General features: G+C 39.5%; 1 protein-coding gene across 4 annotated transcripts in view; it reads right to left on the bottom strand.

Annotated features, from left to right (window-relative positions):
* The window catches only part of TUNAR (transmembrane neural differentiation associated intracellular calcium regulator), a 166,799-nt gene that overhangs the window by 64,275 nt on the left and 81,867 nt on the right, over window positions 1–20,657 (bottom strand). For all 4 annotated transcript variants that reach the window (XM_074821582.1, XM_074821579.1, XM_074821580.1 and 1 more), the window contains one exon: window positions 249–368. Coding sequence is in view for 3 of the 4 variants with exons in the window: in XM_074821579.1 (XP_074677680.1) it covers window positions 249–305 (57 nt within the window). In the remaining variant the exon portion in view is untranslated. The remainder of the gene's footprint in view (window positions 1–248; window positions 369–20,657) is intronic.

Below are 20,657 nucleotides of genomic sequence, written 5' to 3'. Positions count from 1 at the left end.
ATACCTATATAAGACAGTCATGTGTCACTGTGGCAAAGATTTCTTCAGGCTGTGAATAGCACACATCTTTTCATGCACATCTTAAGGACATATTTATAGCTCACATACACTTTCCATTTTTATTACCTTCTTATTAGAAGCAATTTGCATTAGTAAACAGTTCATACAGTGTCTCAATCTCTTAGCATTACAATCAACATGGCTATAAAATTATTTAGCTACATAATACCAGAATGTATCTGACTTACACAAATGTTGAATAATTTAGAGGTGTAAAGCAGAGGTTTCCCAAACTGGTGGTCCATAGACTCTTGTCAGTGGTCTGCAGCTGAAGGTTTATAGCTGTCTGGTTACATGGTGCTCATTCCCTACGGATAGTGGGGGGAGAAGGTATTAATGAAGAACAAACAAACATCGACAAGGAAAAATATTTCAGTTTATCAATAGCAGTAAAACATTTTTTCTAAAGACTGTAGCCCTACAGTTTCTCCTAATAACTTTTGCATTTGATTATGATTTTGTCAAATAGATTGCTTATACTGAAGTTTTCTCTTTCAGACTGTTTTCTGCTTTCCAATCCATCCATTTCTGAAAAGAAGACTAAATATGTTATTTTAAAGATATTTTTAACAGGCAAAACAGTTAATCTCAGAAACAGGTAAAAAGAGAAGCGTCACCTGGCTTAGGAAGAAGCTTGCTGATGACTAAAATGTAAAAAGTGAGTGTACAAGGAATGGAAGCAAGGAGAAGCAATGAAACAGGAGTATAACTGCATGATTTGGGACAAAGGCAGGAAAGTCAAAGCCATCTGAAGCTCAAATTACAGAGGCTGACACAAGAAGGGATTCTACAGGTCCCTGAGCCTGCAAAAGAAAGCTCAGTGAAAACGTGGGTGTGCTATCAGGGTGAAGAACTAGTAGTGAACAACACTGGAAAGGCTACATGCCTTTTTTGACTTCATCTTCACAGGCAAAGCCTGCTCCTGGACCTCTGCATATAGTATAGTCTGCAAAGGAGAGGGGCAACCAGCAGCGGGGGAGCAATAGGCCAGGAACTGCTTACCGTCTGGACATACTCAAATCTAAGGGGCTGGTTTGGATGCCCACAGAGGTGGCCAGCATGACCGCAAGGCTACTGCCTATCACCTCTGAAAAACTGCAGCAATCAGAGGAGGTCTCTGATAACTAGAAAGAAAGGCTAATATAATGTCCATTTTAGGAGAATGATGGCTACAATAGATACAAAGCCACAATTCAACACACAAGGACCTTAATAAACTCAAGGACTGGAACAGTAGAAACCTCATGAAGTTCATCAAGGAATGGTGCAAAGTTCTGCCCCTGGGGAGGAATGTCACAGTACAGCACAGGAACCTACTGGGCAAGTAGCAGCCCTGCAGAAAAGAACCCAGGAATGACTTATCACAAGAAGTTGTAAAGAAGAATTGTATTTGTACTTCCATTTCACATGTCATCCTCTCATCTCTGTCTCTAAATAATTCTGCTTCTTTCATTCTCCAGTTGCACATGAATAACATCCACTAGGTTCCAGCTCTCCATGCCCTCATTCTTCCCACCTCACATGTTTCACCATCTCCAGCTCTTGCCTCCTGCATCCCAGCCCCATGTTACAAGCCTGAAAACACAAGTCTAAGTACAGTCCTGGGTGCTGTGCAAAAGTCCTGGGTGCAAGCTAAGGAGTCACACAGGAACAAGTTTCTGTTCCTCATCTAATGTACTTCCTACCCTGCTGTCTTCGGGCCACCTTTTAGCTCCATGGCATGCTTGAGATAAAAAGCCAAGTTCTTAACTGGGGAGAGAAACACCTCACACTACCTCATTGTCCCCAAAGGTAAGAGCCTAAATACAAGCAGTGAGGCACAAAGTTACTGTAGTGCAAATATTCTTTGGTTACTGCATATGTATGGACTACTATGCCCAATATCTTCAGAATAATACAAAATAATTTAATCTAAGGTGATTTAGCTTATTCTTAAAGGTGATCTACCTCATTGTGAAAGGTGATTTACCTTGCTGAAGCTAGGTTACCTTCCTTGTGTATTAGAGTACTAACACAATTACTATAGTACTGCTGGTATGTATATCTTGGTAAACATGACAAAAATGAAAAGCATTTGGCAGGACAGGTTTGGACTGCAGGTCCCTGAGGCCCATCCTGCATAGTGGACAGCCATTGGGAGGTCTCCAGTGTTGCCTGTTAAACAGACTGGAATCACATCAGCATGGGAAACTGGGTCCTCCAGCACACCCTGGCAGTGGGGCTGCACAGATAGTAGGGGCTTGAAGTTCTTTTGGGCAGAGGAGACACTTAATTTTGGCCCAAAGATATCTCAGAGGCCAACCCAATCACACAGCCATCAATCAGACAGGAGAGTGGTACCAACCTGGAGTTCCAAGAGAAATAAATGCATATTTTTTCAGCCCATTTTGGCCTAAAAATGTGATTAGTTTCATGATAGCTCCGAGTATGTTTTTTAAATGAATAAAATGTTAAACATTTTTGTTTTGACCTACTCCAGTTAAACATGCCATCATTTCAGTGTACATAATTTCCATAAAGACTTGCTCAATTTGACACGATTATATATGTAGAAGAGTTTTGGCCTTGGTTTTCTTATAACTGTCTCTGTGACTTTTGCAATACCCCTTTACTTCTCTGGCATTGTCTCCTCATCTTACCTAATGTCATTAGTTCTAATTCCCATCCTAATAAACTCACATTAAGAGCCACAGATAAAAAGGGTGCAGAAACAACATATACTACTAGACAGAAAATAGACTTGCAAATTGCTGGTCTCAAAAACACATTTCAAATTAGTTGTTGTTTTTTTTTTTAACCAGTCATGGCTAAAATCAAGTTCAGGAATACATTCAAGAATACTTGTTTATTAAAACATAAAAACTTTTTAATACCACAAAATGGAGACTCAATTACTCACAGATCATGAGCAATTCCAAACTTTCTCAGGTCTAATGAAAAACTGCTCTAACTGTATTAGTTATCCAAGTATTACAACTTGTACTGCAGGATATAAAAGATTCATGCCAGTAGAGATTTAAGATCACGAAAGTAGAACGGTACTTAATGGTTAGTGAACTGCACTGGAATATTCCTTAAAGCAATTTCTCTTCTATGTCTACGTTACAATGCATTTTATTCACCCAACCCATGTGAAAACCACAAATTGTTAAACAAGTTAGGGGCTTACTGCTACCCCAAAATTCAAGGAAAACTTGTGGGCGTCCACATCTAGGCCTGTGCTTCATAGAGCAAACTGGTTTCAGAAAAGCAAGAAATTTTGAGAAATACTGGTTAGTTGTAAGCTTATAAGCAATAATAAAAAATAATAACTCTAATGAAAACAGCAAATTCAGTAAGAAGAACCTTTCCAGAAATGTAATTTTGGATACTGAAATACACTGTAGTGAGAAGCAAACTTCCATGAAGGATACACTGCAGTTCTTTCTAATGCCTCTGTTTTGGTTTTCACTTAGTGAGACACAAATGAACACAGAAACAATAATTATATTGGCTTCCTATATTTCTGGTCTCTCAGCAGTTTCTCCTCTCAAACATGTAAAGCCACATCTGCATTCTCTGAATATTTCAGCTTGATTGTAGACCTCCTGCAACCTGTTTTATATTGTTTGTGCCAGACAAAAACCCAAAAGAACAAAAAGAGGCTAACACTTGAAGAGATGCTGTGAGTATAGCTTCCTAGCCACAGGCATGTAATCAGAATTTGCAGTGCTATTTATGAAATCTCCCACTAATCTAATGCTTGGGAAAGTACAAAAAGCTTGATTTAGCCATTAGTCTTTTGTCTGAGTTTATACCAACTTTCTGTTCTATTTTCTTTAGTTACCTTGCTGTCCACAGGAAAAAAAGCTTGTATTCAGTTGTCCCCTACCCAATTTTTGGGCTGTTCAGACTGTGCTGCAGCTCCTACCTAATATACAGTGGGGTCACGTTAGGTCAAACCTTTCAAAACTGGGGTTTTCTACCAGGTTTGATGGACAACATCATTCCTTTCAAAGCAGACAATTCTGTTTTCCCTAGCCTATGGATTTCCTTTCTCCTGTCTATCACTATGCTTTTCACATATATCACACTTACCCATGTACATTTTCACTTAAGCATACTTGCCTGGGCAATCAGTACATGTCCTGCTTCATCCTCACTCTAACTTTATCCCTGTTGCATATTGTCAGTACCTACCTGTTGGGACTACTGCTCTCACTGTAATTCCAAACTTGTTTTGCTACACACAGCTCCTGCCTTCTGCCACCTCCAAAAAACCAGCATGTTCCTATGTTACTTTATGCTGCCACAAGACTTTGTGCAGCCCCACACCAAATCATGTCTGGAAACCGGTGCAGATTAAAGTTTAGCAAGCAAAAAAGCAGCATGCACCTTTCTTCAGCAGTGCTGCATTATATCATCTTCAAGTATCTGTATGGGATCAGTATTAAGAACTCTAGCTTCAGAAAGTCTGAGCAGCCCTGAAGTATGAACAATTAATATTCTAAATGTCTCTTAACATACTGATCTTGTTAGAGATTGTAGTGTCTGAAGTAGGAAAGCTTAATCTTTCCCAGCTTGTCCCGATGTTTAACTCTCAGGACATGTCTGGGAACAATCACAACTTGTTAGCACAGAGCTAGTGACCTCTTCTCTTGACAGCTCCTTCTCCAAAGGAGAGAGTGACATGTCCAAGACCTGGGAACCCTGGTTAAGCTTAACTTGAAACACCTCAGGAACGTCTCCCATGGGTTCTCAAACTGATCAACATGTTTTAATTTCCCATGTATCGCTTATGTTGTCTGTTCATTTACTGTGAGCTGCAATTTTTAAACATTGTCAAGACAAGCAGGCATCACAGGCCATTTTATTTTTGGGGACCAGTGTGGATGGACACAAGAGACACATATATTGTGATCTTACTATGGACTTAATTTCTGTTTTCCAACATTTTAGTATCCTAGTTTAAATAGATAGATAGATAATTCAAACTTGGAGTGTCTGTTGTCTCACAGAAAAAAACATGATCATCATCACTCTAAATATTCTGCTCACATGTAGTGATCCATACCAGGCCTTACACTTTGGAAAGTTTGCATATCAAAAAGTTAATTAACATATATAGTCCATTTCCGTATGTCTTCCTCTAAAGGTTACTGCGACAACATTTCCTGAATATCCTTTAAAAATTTAATGGCAGCTTGGCAGTGATATCATGACAAATAAATTTAAGTGACATACAGGTTGCAGTGGCAGAATACAAAGTATAATGAAGCAGTGTACGTCTTATGGAGATATGACTTGAAAAACATTGACCTGTGGTCCTAAGTCATTTTCATAAAACAAAAGCTTTCTTGGTAATAAAAACAAATCAGTCAATGTTCTGAAAGACTAATATAATAAACCATCAGGGAAGCTATTCAGCTGTGTTAACTCCATTTAGCGAAACAGGAGTCATTATTATTCCACCTTTGTACTTAAAGTTTGGTGATAACATTAGCTGTACTATGACAAAGTAGCCTTCTTGATTAATGGGAGATACCTCCAAAAATGGCAGTGGGACTCAACTTAGAAACATATGCTACCTTGCTGGTCATATTAAACAAAGCCAACCTGACATTAGGAACACAGGGCTGGACTTAAATGACAGGACAGAATATTAATTGCAGTGAAGCTGAAGACAGTGCAGTGTCCCCACATGAAATATTGCCAACTCAGAGATTGTTTATATTGACTAATGACTAGAACACGAGGTAGATGAAAGAGGGGTCAGGAGTGCAAGTATTTAGCATGGGAAGGAAAAAAAAGGAAAATAAAAAAAATGTACCTTAAAAAAGTACCTTCAGTCCATGAATCCCAAGATGGTTCTCAACAAATGAATACTATTACTGCCTTGCAAGAGAATCAAAGTTCTGCCTTATAATTCCCTTTGCAAGGTAAAAAAGTTATATTGCTATAGGCACTGAGACTAGGAGAAATTAAGTGATTTACAAGAAATTTGTGACGCAGGTAGAAAAAGATCATATGCTATGATTACAAACTGTGCTTTTTAACTGTAAGCTCATCCTTCCATGCACCCTCAGCAGCCGTCACTTCCTGAGGAGCTAAAATGTCATAACAATTCTTTTCTTTATTGGCCCCACTTCCATTCGCAAGTATCTTCATCATTCTGGTTTCTAAATGAGACAGTATTTGGAAATACCAGGGTATCAGAGGTCATCTCATTGAAGTATTTCTGATCCGAACTGGAAATAATCTGCTGGAAGTATTTCAAGAGACCCAGGAGATCTCCTTTATAACCACTCCTTTCCTTATCCTGCAGTAATCTGGGGGGACTTTACACAACAAACCAGTTCTGTCCTAATCTATACCACAAGCAACTCCACTAAACCCAGACAGGATTTTGTCCAGTTGCACAAGGTCCAGTCAAATAAGCCCAAAAGACAATCAAAGGCTATCAGCTGGGACTTTGTGGAATATGCCACAAAAAGTTGTGAACCATTTCAAGTTCTGCACAAATTCAGAAGAGTTGCTCCTGCTGATGCAACATAAACAGCTAATTATGATGGCATAATACTGATATATCCCACTTAAACTCAGGTCTACCAGGCACTGCACAAGCAAATTGGTAGACAATTTCATGCCCTATCAGCTTAACATATGAAATGATAGGAGTAGACAATGAAACAGAACTGAGAAAAAAAACAGTCAATGCCCCTGTTACTAGACCTATGTGTAAAACTAGATTATGAATAAGTCTACCAAGAACAGCAGCAGGTACCACATCAAAATATGTCATGGTAAGAAAATCAAGGACTTCAGCCCTATAGAAGACAAAGCACTCAAGTGTCCTGAACTGTGGGAAAAAAATCCTATCTCAGCAAAGATGAAAAATTACTATCCATCTTTAACTGACCGTAATTTTGACTCCTCTTCAAAATCTGAATGGCTTTTCAAGGGGAGATTTTAAATACTCTAGTATTATTTTCATATCACATGTTTTAAAAAGTAAAATTAAATTCCCAGTGCAAAACTGAATTTACATAATCTAGATAACTGCAGTTTCAATTACCCAGCAAGAATGAATATCAAAAAACACTGTATGATTAAAGGAGTTTACTTTAAGAATTTGTCACTCATGCTAGTTATTATAGTATCTTATGTACTTAGATCAGTTACTACCACTTGGATAGGTTTAAGAGATCCTGTGCTTGTTTCTATTCATTAATCAACCTCACATGAAACATGCATATTTTTCATGAGCTTATGATCTATTAACCTTCAAATGGACTTTCAAAAGGACTCTTAGGATTTACAAAAATAACATATGAGTCTTATATTTTTAAGCCTCATCTTGTGCAGCAGATATACAATTTTTTTAAAAAAATACATTTTTTCTAACCTTTGTAAGATCCTAGTTGAATGCTTTTGTCCCTTACCATCATCCTTAGATCAGCTTCTGTTAAAGACTTGAACATAATACCACAGTGAGATGGTGGAGAACAGCACAGGAATGTCTGCTGTTCCTCAGTCTACACCCAGTGCTGTGCCTTTCATGTAAGTTCATCACAGAAGCTCTCATTAAGAAAGAGGTAATGCAATGATAAGTTTAGACTAGATATTAGGAAGCATTTCTTTCCAGAACGGGTTGTTGGGTGTTGGAATGGGCTGCCCAGGGAGGTGGTGGAGTCCCCATCCCTGGAGGTGTTTAAGAGTAGGGTCGACATAGCGCTGAGGGATATGGTGTAGTTGGGAACTGTCAGTGTTAGGTTAATGGTTGGACTGGATGATCTTCAAGGTCTTTTCCAACCTAGATGATTCTGTGATATTATTGTATTTCTTAGAGGTTGATTGGCTGGGTTGCTCAAAATTATGGTAGCCTGTATAAACTCCCTGTGGGCTGGCTGTTGTGGCTTCTCTTCTAAGGAAATAAGGTGGTGTGACTCCTTCCTAAAGGTCAGCCCTTCATCCTATTCCTCCTGCAGAAGCAAAACCAGCAAATCTGGTTTCCCAGGGCTCATTCTCTCACTGTGCAACATCTCACATATCCTTTCTGCTTACCCCTTTCTTCCCTATGGCAAGAGCGGCCCCAAGCTCCATTTTTGGGGCAGCAAAATTCAGTTTTGCTTACAGTGCTGAGAAGCCTTGTATCAGCTTAATTTAGAAAGATTACACTGTACCTTTCTCCAAAGGGAGCAAAGAAAGTGTGTGATCAGACACACTCTTTCTCTACTCTCCAAAATGAAAAAAAAAACAAACCAAACATTAAGTAGATCTCCTATTTCGGCACTGTCATAATAACTTAGGGAAATTGTATAGATAAACTGAATGTAGACTCACAGTGAATCACTTTGCTCTGGAAGGATTTATTCTCTCTTGATGCCAGCTGAATTTGTCTTGAATGGAAAGAAAGGCAAAAATATCTCATAAAGTCTGATAGTCAGAAATAAACTTAGCAAGATAAAGCAGATGAATGCTTGTCTTGCCCTTTTATTGATTTAGCTTTAACTTCTGCACAAAGACCTCTGCAAAACCTCAGAAAATTCAGCCAAGGGTGGTATAACAGTTGACCCCATTAAGGGAGCACAAGGATTGTAATGCGTTGAAGTGTCTTAATTCCCCAGTCTCCTAGATCATTTGCAGATAGGGAGAGAAGCAGTGGAATGTTCTCTCTCCAGGCGTTAGCTACTCATAGAAGGTGAATCACAGAACCATGGCCCCAGCCACAGTCACTCTGCAGAGATGACTTCCACTGCTTCTCCAAAAACACTTCTCCAAAAACATTCCTTTCTTTCATAACATGACCTTTTGTAAGAACACACAAGTGAGTTAGTCAAAACTACCTATAGGTATAGGGGTAGTTTAGTCAAAACTACCCATAGGCCCTCTAGACCTTTGTGAAGTGCAAGAGGAAAGAAGTGGCCACTGTCATAATAAACAGATGTATTTAACGTATGTTCCAACAGCAGGAGAGCTCTGATCTCTGCACCACAACATTCTCCATCCCCAGGACAAAGCAACAATCTCCTTGGGCCCTACATGGGAGCCATATGACTCCTTCAGCCCAGTCTATAACCAAAAGATCCTATTTTACTTTGCACTGGTTCAAACACTACAAAAACTTTTAAAAATATTTTAAAATCAATCTTAAGTATTCTACTGAATAATTTGACCTAATACCAGACTGATTGACTCCCTTTCCAGAGGTGTCTATGAGATGTTTTGAATTGCCCATATTATAGAGGGGATAGCTGTTTACATGATATTATACATCTAAGCAGTTTTTCTCTTTTAGTCTTAGCTCTGTAAACAGGGCTAGCCCTAAGGCAAAGCCTAAGGCAGAAAGTGAAATACATCTTTTAAAGGCTGTTTGTTAATTGAGCCCTAAACTGCTTTCCTGTTCCTTGCCGGTTTTATCTAACATAAGAACAAATCAATGTTAAGGCACTCTGCCAGATGCTGGGCAACTCAGATTACTCTGAGCCTCCTCTCACTTTCTTGGCAGCTGAGATCTCTCAGCACTATCCAAATTTTGCTCAGCATCTAACAGGATTCATCCCTGAATGGGCTGCAATCTGCATATGAATATTTTAATTACATGCTGCTATTCAGAACAAAAACAACCAGCAATGCACAAACAGCTCAACTAAGAACTTGTAAACTGTGTGACAGCAATGGTTTTATAATTTCAACCTGATTATTATGCTTTGGGCATCTCTCTCTGAAAGGTTGTGATTGAGGGCACTGCCAGCTAGTTGCCTTCTTTGCAAAAGAAAGGTGACAGGAGTTTTGCCAGAACTTTGCTGCCCTCAGTGCAGAAAATGATGAGAAAACGAAGTTTTCTCAAACCACAAGCCCGAAATTCACCCTCTTCCTGAAGGCCATTGGACTGAAGGAGGATGATCAGTAGCTTTTGTGAAAGAAAAAGGCTCCATCTGGCATCAAGAGGAGGAGGAGGGCACAGAATTGGTTGAATGACAGCCAGGCTCTGCTCTCAGACCCACATCAAATGTACTAGAGTGATAAGAGACACCCAACTTCTGCCTTCTTTCCATGGTGGCACTGCACAGGGGAAAAAAACAGGCTCCGCTGAGGATGAGGCCAGCTCCTAAAAGCAGAAACTCTCCAGGCACCATTTTTTGGCATTTCACTTCCCCTTTAGGACACTGTGATTCACTGTGTAGATCAACAGACAGCTTTCAGATCTTCTTTTGACCAGTGAGGCAATGGCTTTTGGCAACTGGCACCTTCTTTGTCACTCCTATTGTCTCCTTGCTCGTTGGTGTCCATGCTGCTACAGTGCTCTGCCAATTGACATCTAACATATTAAAAAAAATAATTTCAATCTTCTCATTTTTTCACACATGGGCCTTTCAATATACTCCCAAGATTTCTGTGTGCCATTACAGCTTCTAATGCAGTTTGATGGCAGGTTTTTCCCAGGTGCATACTCCTGTCCCTGTAGCTCGTCAGCATCCTAGAGCTACTATTTCAGCAGCTCTGTTTCAGCAGTGTCTGGTTGCCATCTGAGAACAGCTGTCTCTGCTGAGAACAGGAGGCCAGGATGATGTCTCCAACCAATGCCAACTAACACTTGTGCCTGTTATTTCAGTGCCAGTATTACCAAGGTTCCAGCATTCAGTAGCTATTCATTTATTGTAATGGGTAGAGTGTAAATATTTAATAGGTAGATTTGTTGCCAGCCTACCTTCTGCTCTTGTCCACGACAGTAAAGGTGAATATATCATCCAGTAAGTATCCAATACATGCAAGGGCTTACTAACTTCGTCTGCTTCTGCACTGGTAGAATTTGGCCTCTGCCATAGAATTGGACTTAAACTTATTTTCACGGTCATGAAGATGAATTACATATAAGCAGTTTTAACGGTGTCTTTCTAAATCAACAGGAGGCTGGAGTGTTATCTTCAGAAACAGATCAAAGCTTACAAATGGGTGAAATCTAAAATCCAATGTCAGCTGCCGGTGCCAGCATAGAAAGACAGTGTTGAGGGCCCAGTTGTTAACATCAGGATGTCAGACAGCCAAGTGGCAGGGGTGCAGGCAGAGTCAGGGAAGCCCAGAAAGGAGTCAATGGGAGGTGGACAATCAGAAGATAAAAAAGGAAGAGACAGGAATAAAATAGTATAGAGGAGCTTTACTGAACAGGCACAGCCTAAGGCATAAAGGTGAGAGGTGAGAGAGAGGTAGTCATGGGGAGTCCACATGGAGATTTGAGCCGCAGTAAGATACAAGGTGACAACAAGGCTGTTAAGATGAACATGAAAAAGAGCAAGGTGACCCTGGCAGAGAGGTCCCTATACTGTGGGTAAATGGCCTCTAAGAAGGAGCTTGATTGAACAGCTGTCCAAATACTTTGACTGAACAGAGAGAAGTTCAGTAATCCAAGAGGAAACAGCCTAAAAGACATTTTCAGTAGTTTCTCCTTGAGTCTCACTCTGCAGAAATAATTTTTTTAAGCATCCTTCATCTCTTCACTAGCCTACCAAACAGCCAGGCAAAGCTGGGAAATAAGCCTGTTTGGAACAACAAACATCAAGGTGATTTAGGGGGAGAGAGAGAACTGCTTGGCTGGCTTTCCTTGTCTTCATTTTTAACTTAGCAATGAAACGGAAGGAAAGTTTCTTGGTAACAAAAATTAAAACATTCATGCCTTTCAGAGCCATTATCACCCATGAAAAGGGGTAAGCCAGAGTGTAGGTAAAAGCTGTGAGATCCCTCAAAAGAGAAGGAATCTGACACTGCCATGACATTTACAGTTTAACATTGACCTCCTACTTCCCTGCTACTGAAAGGTTCATCAGTTCCAGAATCTTTTAAGAGCCTGGGGGAATGAAATGAAATATTATTTTTTGTCTCTAGATGCTCTACTTTAAACCATCTACAATCACACTTTTTTCTCTTAAAAGCCACTGTACTTTGCTTTAAAAAAAGTTCTAAGCTGCAAAACAAAACAAGATAAAAATTCAGTATCATCCTGCTGACATGGCTTGCTTTTCATCAAAATGCTGCTCTATTTCCTAAAAGCTAATGAGAGGGCAAAGGTTGAAACAGAGACCAGGTGAATCTCAAACACTTAGTAAAGTTTCGTTCTCGCACTGAACAAACTGTGAGGGACTTTGCTCTAAGTTTGATGCTCGTTCATGTCACTAATTCAAAGATAATTTCAGAATGTGTGAAGTTACAGACTTCTACGGTCCATTAGTTTTACTAGACTTTATTGCATACACATCATCTCTACACAGAGACATAACAAGATCTAAAGAGCTTCCAAATCTAACATAAATGTGATCAAGTAGAGTAAGACAACAGAGACTTGAATACTAGGATGTCTAACCCAGTGGAGTATTTATGAGCCTGGACTGTGTCCCCATAGTCTTGGTAAACGTACGCCTGATAATCTTTAGCATTATGAAGAATCACGGCATCATCAATTTGACTGTTCCCATCTTGGATAATACATTTTCCCTGGCAAGATCATGACAATGTTTACATAGGTCCTCTGTACTGTTCAAGACATAACCTATTAAAACATCTAAAGAAGTGTTTTTTTGAAATTATAATAAATATATGGCCCTGACATAAGTGCATGGCTGAATTGGCTAAGGACTCTCTTCAAGATGTCAGTATTAAGCCCCTTGAGCAAATTACCTCCTTTGTCCTCACTCTAGAGCCATCAGTTAAGCCCTTGCATTCATCAGCACTAGTAATCAAAAATCATCTAGTACAGTCATAGACAAGCAGACTCCAACTCTGGATTCAGAAGTGTTTGCAGTCCTCACCCAGAGAAGCCTCTCGCTCTAATTTAGCATCAAGTTGCAAAAGAAACTATCAGGCAACATTGCATTTCTCAGCTTGGGCAGTGCAAGCAAAACCCAAATGAATGAATGTTTATTGGAACAAGCTTGGCAAATAGTGACTTCTCACCAGTGGGCTACCCGTGGGTTACCTATGGATCATTATCTGTTAAATCTCCTTAATAATGTACTATGTTATATAGAGATTGTTGACAGGTTCCCTAATGGCAATAGGTGATGACATAAGTGTTCACTGGAAAGGACTTGAAAATGAAAATTTTGACATACATATTTCATCTTCCAAAAAGTCCAACTGATAACAGCACATGCTGGGTTTTGGTTGACATTGTACTTATTAGAACTACATTATAAAGATTAGATTGAGCACATTAAGTTATTTTGCTTTTATTTTAGGTTTTTCTGACAGAATTATCTGAATACAGAACAGCTTCAGTCTTTAAAAGTTGCCTAGACCTGAAGAAAAACAATCTAAAGGTATGTAGAGTTAATAGGCGTTCAGGACTGTAATCTCTCCATCAGCACATATATTCATAACTTTTTGATGATACAGTCAGCATGTTCCAGTATTTGAAGTGAAGCTTGATCAGATATCCTCTTTGCCACAATTCTTCAGCAACTAGTTTATTTCCTTTCATTTGAGGTTTATTTTGTAAATGTTATGGGTTTCCAAGACATCCAGCAACTTGCAACATAGCATTATATTTCTCCATTAAGAATGCTGCAAATTACAACTGTCAGTTAAAATATGTTTTAGAGTCACGTTAACTGGTAATTACATTTGTAACAGGTCACATCTCACTGATCAACGTCATGGTCAATGAACCATGAGTTCACTAGGTCCACAAGGAACAAGTCCCTAAACCCAGAACATTCTGACTGCAGATTGAAAGCAGATGCAAAGAAGAAGAAAAGAACAGCACCATGTGAATACCAGTTTCTCCATGATTATACTATGCTCAGTGTTTTCAAGAGGGAAATTGTTCCAAACACAAACAACAATAAGCTTCAGAAAGGGGAATAGCTAAAACATACAAAAAACTTCCCAGAAAAGCTGCTGTAATTCAAAGTGAGTTGCAATGAACCATGATCTTCACTGAGGACTTTTCTAAAAGCAAAACAACCAAAGACATTCAAGCATCCAGACTGATCTTTGCAAAAAGGCCAGTAACAAAACATAACTGATTTTCTGATTATAACAACAGGACAACTGATTACAACTATGTACAATTCCTGTGAATTTGAAAGAAGTCTGAGACAGAGAAGTTGAAGGAGACAGGGAGCAGTGTCTATTTCTCACCCTGTATTAACTCCTCCACTGACTTTCAGTTGTGGGAGACCTTGAACACTAGAGAGGGATTTATCTTATAGGGATGTCACTGATATGTATACCTTTCTCTAGAAGTGTATCTTGAGCTAGTTGCCTTAAGCACCCCAGAGGAAAGAAGTATTTTTAGGCAGGATTCACCCAACTCATTTTGCACATCTGCTTTAGAATACAGTAAGCACTCAAGAGAGTTCTGTTCCTCTACATTGACTATAAAGGGAATCTCAATGATTCACTCAGAAGCTGAAATTTACACTACAGATCTCTAAGATTAGAAATGCAAAAGCTTATCCCTAGGGTCTATAGAAAAAGCGTGTAAACTTTTCTGGCATGGAGCAAAGAGAAAGCTTTGCCAGAGGACACTGCAGGAGTGCGTCAGAAAAAGAACTATATCGTTTTCTGTTTGATACCTGCGATCAAGGTGATATCTGGCTCATACACTGCAATTTACCTGTTTGACCTGAAGAACTCAGATCCACTTCTTGCAAACCCCAGGCATTTGGTCCCTAAGATGTAAGTCTGAAATAGAAGTTTTTGGAAGGCTGAGAAGGGCAAATCCGAGTCTCCCACTTTCCAGGCAAATGCCGAAACCTCTAGGTAATCCTTTAAGGTGGTGGTGACAGGGACACCACTGTTGGTCATGTAACTGGAAAGAGTCAATACTGATCAGTTTTTTTGAAAGAACAAAAGAAAGGTCCTCGCCCATGAAATCTACGAGGAGACAGCCATCAGTGCTAGAAATTAGGATGGATTTCAGAACTTACAACTTACTGTTACTACTGGGAGCTCCCTTTTTTTTATTTCAGTTTGGATTGCCATGTCTCCCTGGGAAAGCCACTCTGAATCCCACTCTGCAAGCCATTTATCTCACCAAGTATGTTCTCTGAGCCAAGTCCTTTACTGGATGTAGCCAAACCCCATCTGGGGCTTGGACTGTCCCTCACTGACTTCTTGGAAATAAAATGTCTACAGACCTTTGAAAACTGTGTCTTTATACCACATTATGAAGTCAGAAATTTCTGTCAGTAGGTAAACACCATAATACAATCAAATTTTTATTCCCGTCCTCTTTACTTCCCCACAATATATTTAAGCATTCCCTTGAGTACATTATCAAATACACAATAAAACCATAACCGATGATAATGATGAGTGATGAGAGAAAAGTGTCCTGGCAGGTGTCTAATAGAACATAATCACTCAACAGGAAGCTTTCGGTACCATTTAGTAACAATATGTCTCAAGCTCAGTATTTTTTTCAGATTTCAACATCCAGAAGTCATCCATCCCATTTTTTTCCAGTTAATATAATTTTTCTTCCTTTTGTCCACAATTATTGACAAGACCATTATCTAAATGAGTATTAGCTCTTTCTTAATTAGCAGGCAATTCAGCTGTGAATTGCACACAAAACCTTGTCTATTTTAATAAATGGTTACATTGCTTTATCAGTGCTGAGCAATTAATTACTCAGAAACTGCATTCCGTTTTTCATATGGTATTTTCCTCACATTTGCACTGTGTACTAACCCACGCCACTGTCACATAGACCTGGATTTTTATTCCCAATCTAGGTTGCTTATGAAGTATCAAAAACCAGAGCCAATTAACGGCTTGGAACAGGAATTCTTCTGTGCCCCCAGTTTTCCATCCTCTACAAGAGCAGGCAGATGACTCCTATATGCTTCAGTGAAGTACAGTTATCTGTATACATCTCTGGAAACCTGTTCATCTCAAAATAGTATTTGAAGACCTTTACTTTTAGGCCATTCCCCTTGCTTTTCTATGGCTATTTAGTATGTGTAAACAAGGAATGGGACCCCAGACCTGATTCTTCTTTACAGTCATTCACAGCAGTGAATATAATGCAGGTCTAACCCTTCAGAGAAGTTGCCCAGGACATTTGTCAACTTCAGCAGGGGTGTACTAATTTTTTTACCAGTTCCAAACCTTGCTTATGGTATTTTACATTCACTTTGCCATGGCACGCATGATTACACAAGCTGCAGGGCAGGAAAGTGAATAATTCGGCCCCATTCCCTCCTCCACCCACATCTATTATTTGTATGTAAAACACCTACTCCACTTCCAGAGATATATAGATATGCAACATAAGTAAACTAATGAGGTATAGCCTTGAGGCATGTTAACTCTATGTGCCTCACAAGCACCTACCTTTTGAAACGTGGGATTGCTGTTCAAATGCTGTTCCTGGTTTTGTTAATTAGTAGTAAAACCAGATGAAAATATAATACTCTGTCCCCCACTGTTTATAAGGTAAAGCACTTTATACAAGATGACAGTAGCTAGTCTGGGTGGACAGTCTGCACAGTCTGTCCTGGGTACTAAAGCTTTTAGGAATGGCTTTTTATAATGTATCTCAGGAAATATTTGTCTGATCAATGAACACTGTACATAGGCTGTCAGAGCATATTGCAGTCCCCTTTCACATAGGGCTGTTTTGACTGGCCAATTCAAGTAGTAGAACGCAAGTAAAATATATAAGTATTCTGCATTTCGGTATTGAATGCACTCAGGTTTTAATTAGAAGGAACAAGAATTGTTTAGCAACAAGATCTGATAAACCTCTTGCAGCACAAAGGATGTCAAGGTTTCTCACATTAGAAGTGAAGCATTGCAACTGATTCTGATTCATGGCTGCCCACTCTTCCCTGGACCCTTCAGATACCTCATCTGTGAGCTTCCCTTTTATTACCATGACCTGTCTTTCTCCTCTGTCCTTTTTCACATGGCTGCCCAAAACTGGTAGTTTTCTCTCTGCCTCCATTCTGTTGGGCTTGAAGCTTGTTCTGAATCCTTCTGCTTTCTCGGTCTAGGGAAATTCACCCAAAGGCATGCACTTTGCCAAAAGACTCATGTGCACTCAAGTGCTTTGCTCCATCCCTAACTCTGGGCATCAAAGATTTTTACTTAAGTTGAAAGACTTAACATGGGATGTACCCACCAGTAAGGGCTGTCTGTCTTGTAATGGCAACTGCTGTATCTTTATCAATGCCACACAGCAAGCCAATAACAAACAATCAAATAGTGTCTTTCCACTAGGCATTTAAGGGTGCTTCACAAATCACTGCTTACATACAGATGCAAAAACATGCCTGTGAGAGTTTGTAATTTTCAGATAACAACTCTATTAGCTAAGATGTTTAGCGAGATCTTTAAAGTCACATAACAAGACCATAGCAGAGATGGAAATAGAGTGCATACATTCAGCTCCTAACAATGTGTTTGCTACTTAACAGTCTTGTCTTCTTATCCCCAGAAGCTGCCTGGAAGAGCAGCAGGGTGCAACTTCAGTGCTCAGACCCAGTTTTGCTCTAATACGTGTGTCCCTTTACTCATCAGTAAATTGCTAAGAAATCTAGCTCAGAAAAAGCATGAGGCTAGATCCTCAGCAGGTATAAAACACCTGAACTCCATTACAGTCAATAGCTAGCTTGGTCTTCAGCATAAATAAAAAGATTATTATTACATTTTTTTGATCAGACACATAAATATCGTTTAAATCTTTTGTGGAATGCCTTCTTTTATTAGGATGACAAGGACTTTGTATAGATGAAGTCTCCTTCACTAAACTGTCTATTTGCCAGTTAACACAGACATTCTTATCTGACTGATAAAAAATTGATTTAATGGTTTTTTACTTAACCAGCCTATTTTTATTCATATGTTAAATACTGTCTCAATGATAATTTATCTTACACGTAGAGAAACCACTATTTACCATCAGAACATGCTTTTCTAGTAGAAGATTGACATACTGTAGTTCCTGAACTGATAGGTTTGATTGCTGATAAACTGAATAACCTTAGAAATTTTATGGAGGTCTCCAATAAGCCTTATTAAAGTGCTGGTATCAGCATGCACGCATATGTGTGCCTCAACCCCACAGCTGCTACTCAAATGCAATCCTGTTGAAATGATAGCTTCAGTGTTTCATCAAAATGTAAATTACATGACAAAAGACTGCTGTGATAAATGACACGAGCCAAACAGGAAACTCCATAATAAGACCAGGCTAAGGAACTCTGACTCTTTCATTTGTACCTGTTATCAGTACCTAAGGAACAGTACAGAGGTTTGTTAGTCCTATTGTTGGGATAAACTAACAGAGACCAAGAAGTTAGTTGTCTCACCCAAAGCTAGAGAGTCACTGTAGGTTTAGATTAGGATCTTCAGCTTCTGGTCCTGCATTTAAATAAACATTTCTCTTAATTTGGTCACAAGTCTTGAAGCCGCTCTCCGTTACTGAAACGTTGCTTTCATTCCCAGATGCTACTTTAAATCCTGGATTTGGCTGCTATTATGAAGACGGCCAAGAGAGGGCACCCGGCCCTTTTCTACATAGATTCCCCTGCGCGAGCTCCAACCGACTGTACGGGCCCAACCAGCTTCGCTTTTCGGCAAAGCTTCTCACTTGCAGGAGAAACGCACGTGTGCGCTGACCGCGGGAATCAACCAGCCACCTAGAGCGAACGCAGATGCTCTAGGAGAAAGGAATTTCTGGCCTTGTTGCACAGGTGTCCCTCACGAACTGGGACCCATGCAGAACGCCTAAGCACAGAAGAATGGGGACTCAAATTGTTTTCTCTATAAATACCTGTTCTTATTTAAAAGTGAGATGAATCGGAAATAGCCCTGATGATTTTCATGCTTTGCGTATCCCAGGAACCAAGCATGTGTGCTGGTGCTGAGGCTGACAGGACAGGAGTATTTGCTTGCCCTTCTTGATATAGTACGTGGTATGTGGTAAATTGTTGTCAGACCACTGAAATCTAATAACATGGACCACTACAAGATGATTACAGCCCCTGAACACTACTGGCACTATATGAGTGAATAATAACTGTGCCATCTTTGACAAGGGGATATGTAACCCTCAGGGTATTCAGGGACAAGGTGTGATTTCCAAAACTTGGTCAGGAAAGGTGTTCAAAATTATGACACCATTATCCAAAAAGCCCCTTCTGTGGATTTTAAAGATTCGTGACAGTGATAAATAAAATCATTCTCTAAACCAAACCTTTTCAATATCATTTATGATTGCTCTGTTCAAAACTGCATATCATCATAATATAGAAGAACACTGATGTAAAGACACATCTACTTTGATGCATACATACATATTAAAATACAGATATTGCCAGTCCAGGGATGAAGTAAAAAAAAAAAAAAAATCAACATTAATAACATCCACTTAATGGCACTTTAAAGATACAATTTCTTAACACAATGCATCTGCCAAAGTGTTCAACTGATTTTACATCATGTCAGGGAGTAGCTGGCAATGCTTTCAGTTGCACAGGAAAGCTAGTAATCAGTGAGAAAAAATGCAATTCACCATGCTTGATAGGTGAGCTAGTGAGGCAGCAATACTTCTGAGAAAATGTCAAGAGTGACACGTGGGCACCCTCTTTCTGTCTTGAGTGCTGAAGCCAGATCTGCTTTCACAGGCAAACTGGCACTGTAATTACAGGACTTTTCTATTGATATCAGGCAGAAATTATCAATCACAGTCCAGCATAAGGCAGTAACATTGCCCAATAAATATATATTTCTTCATATTTTGAGCTGCAAAAAAGGATATTAAATTTAGACTGGTTTTCACACCTCAAAAACCTTTTCATTTGCAAATAAAAGAAGATACGCACATATGAAGATATTGCCTTCAAAAGAAGCATACCGAAAGTAGCGACTAGATCCAATTATAAATCCTGTTATTTTTTAAATACTGTTCATAGCAGAAGTAATGTAACCACAACGCATTAAGGTGAGAACTGGAATAATCACTAATCTGTACAAGTTCAAGTGCAGAAATCATTGATGTAAAACCTCAACTGTGAGGGTTAGATTTTGCCTGAAGCCATACCTGTCAGCAGTCCCACTGAAAATAGAGCGTGATCTCAGAGAAATGATATTAGGGGAACGACAGGGGAAAGAAAAAAGAAAAAAAAAGCTTGAACTTGAAAGCATCAAGTTTAAAATACTCATCATAGCTTTCATAGATAGCTCCAACTGCTATCAGAAGCTCCCACCACATGCCCCAGCACCTCTTGCCCTTGTTAGCAATGCTGTTCCCTCATCTCAACCGCTACGCCTCCCTGAGATCCAAGACCTGCCCAAATTACCATTCCCATTCAATCATCAGCACCCACCCCATTGCCTCACATCATGCCCCTGAAAACAGTCTCGGCAGTGACTGCACAAACCGAGGACTAATTGTGCTCAGAGAACCAGCCACATCAGGTACTGTTAGTGCTCCATTTAGGACACTGCTTGGTTTTCCTATCACACCCACACAGGCTTTCCAGGTCAGGAGCTCTGCTTTTGTTCCATTCGCACTGTTAACACTAAACAAAGAAATGATTGCAACAAAGGAAGTGTCATTTTGACTAATCATTGTGTGTCTCAGTACCACCACAGAGCAGCAAAATGTC

The sequence above is a fragment of the Strix aluco genome, chromosome 4 (genome assembly GCF_031877795.1).
Source record: "Strix aluco isolate bStrAlu1 chromosome 4, bStrAlu1.hap1, whole genome shotgun sequence".
NCBI classification, from domain to species: domain Eukaryota; kingdom Metazoa; phylum Chordata; class Aves; order Strigiformes; family Strigidae; genus Strix; species Strix aluco.
Note: the sequence above shows the minus strand (reverse complement) of the source record. Positions and strands in the feature narration are given on the sequence as shown.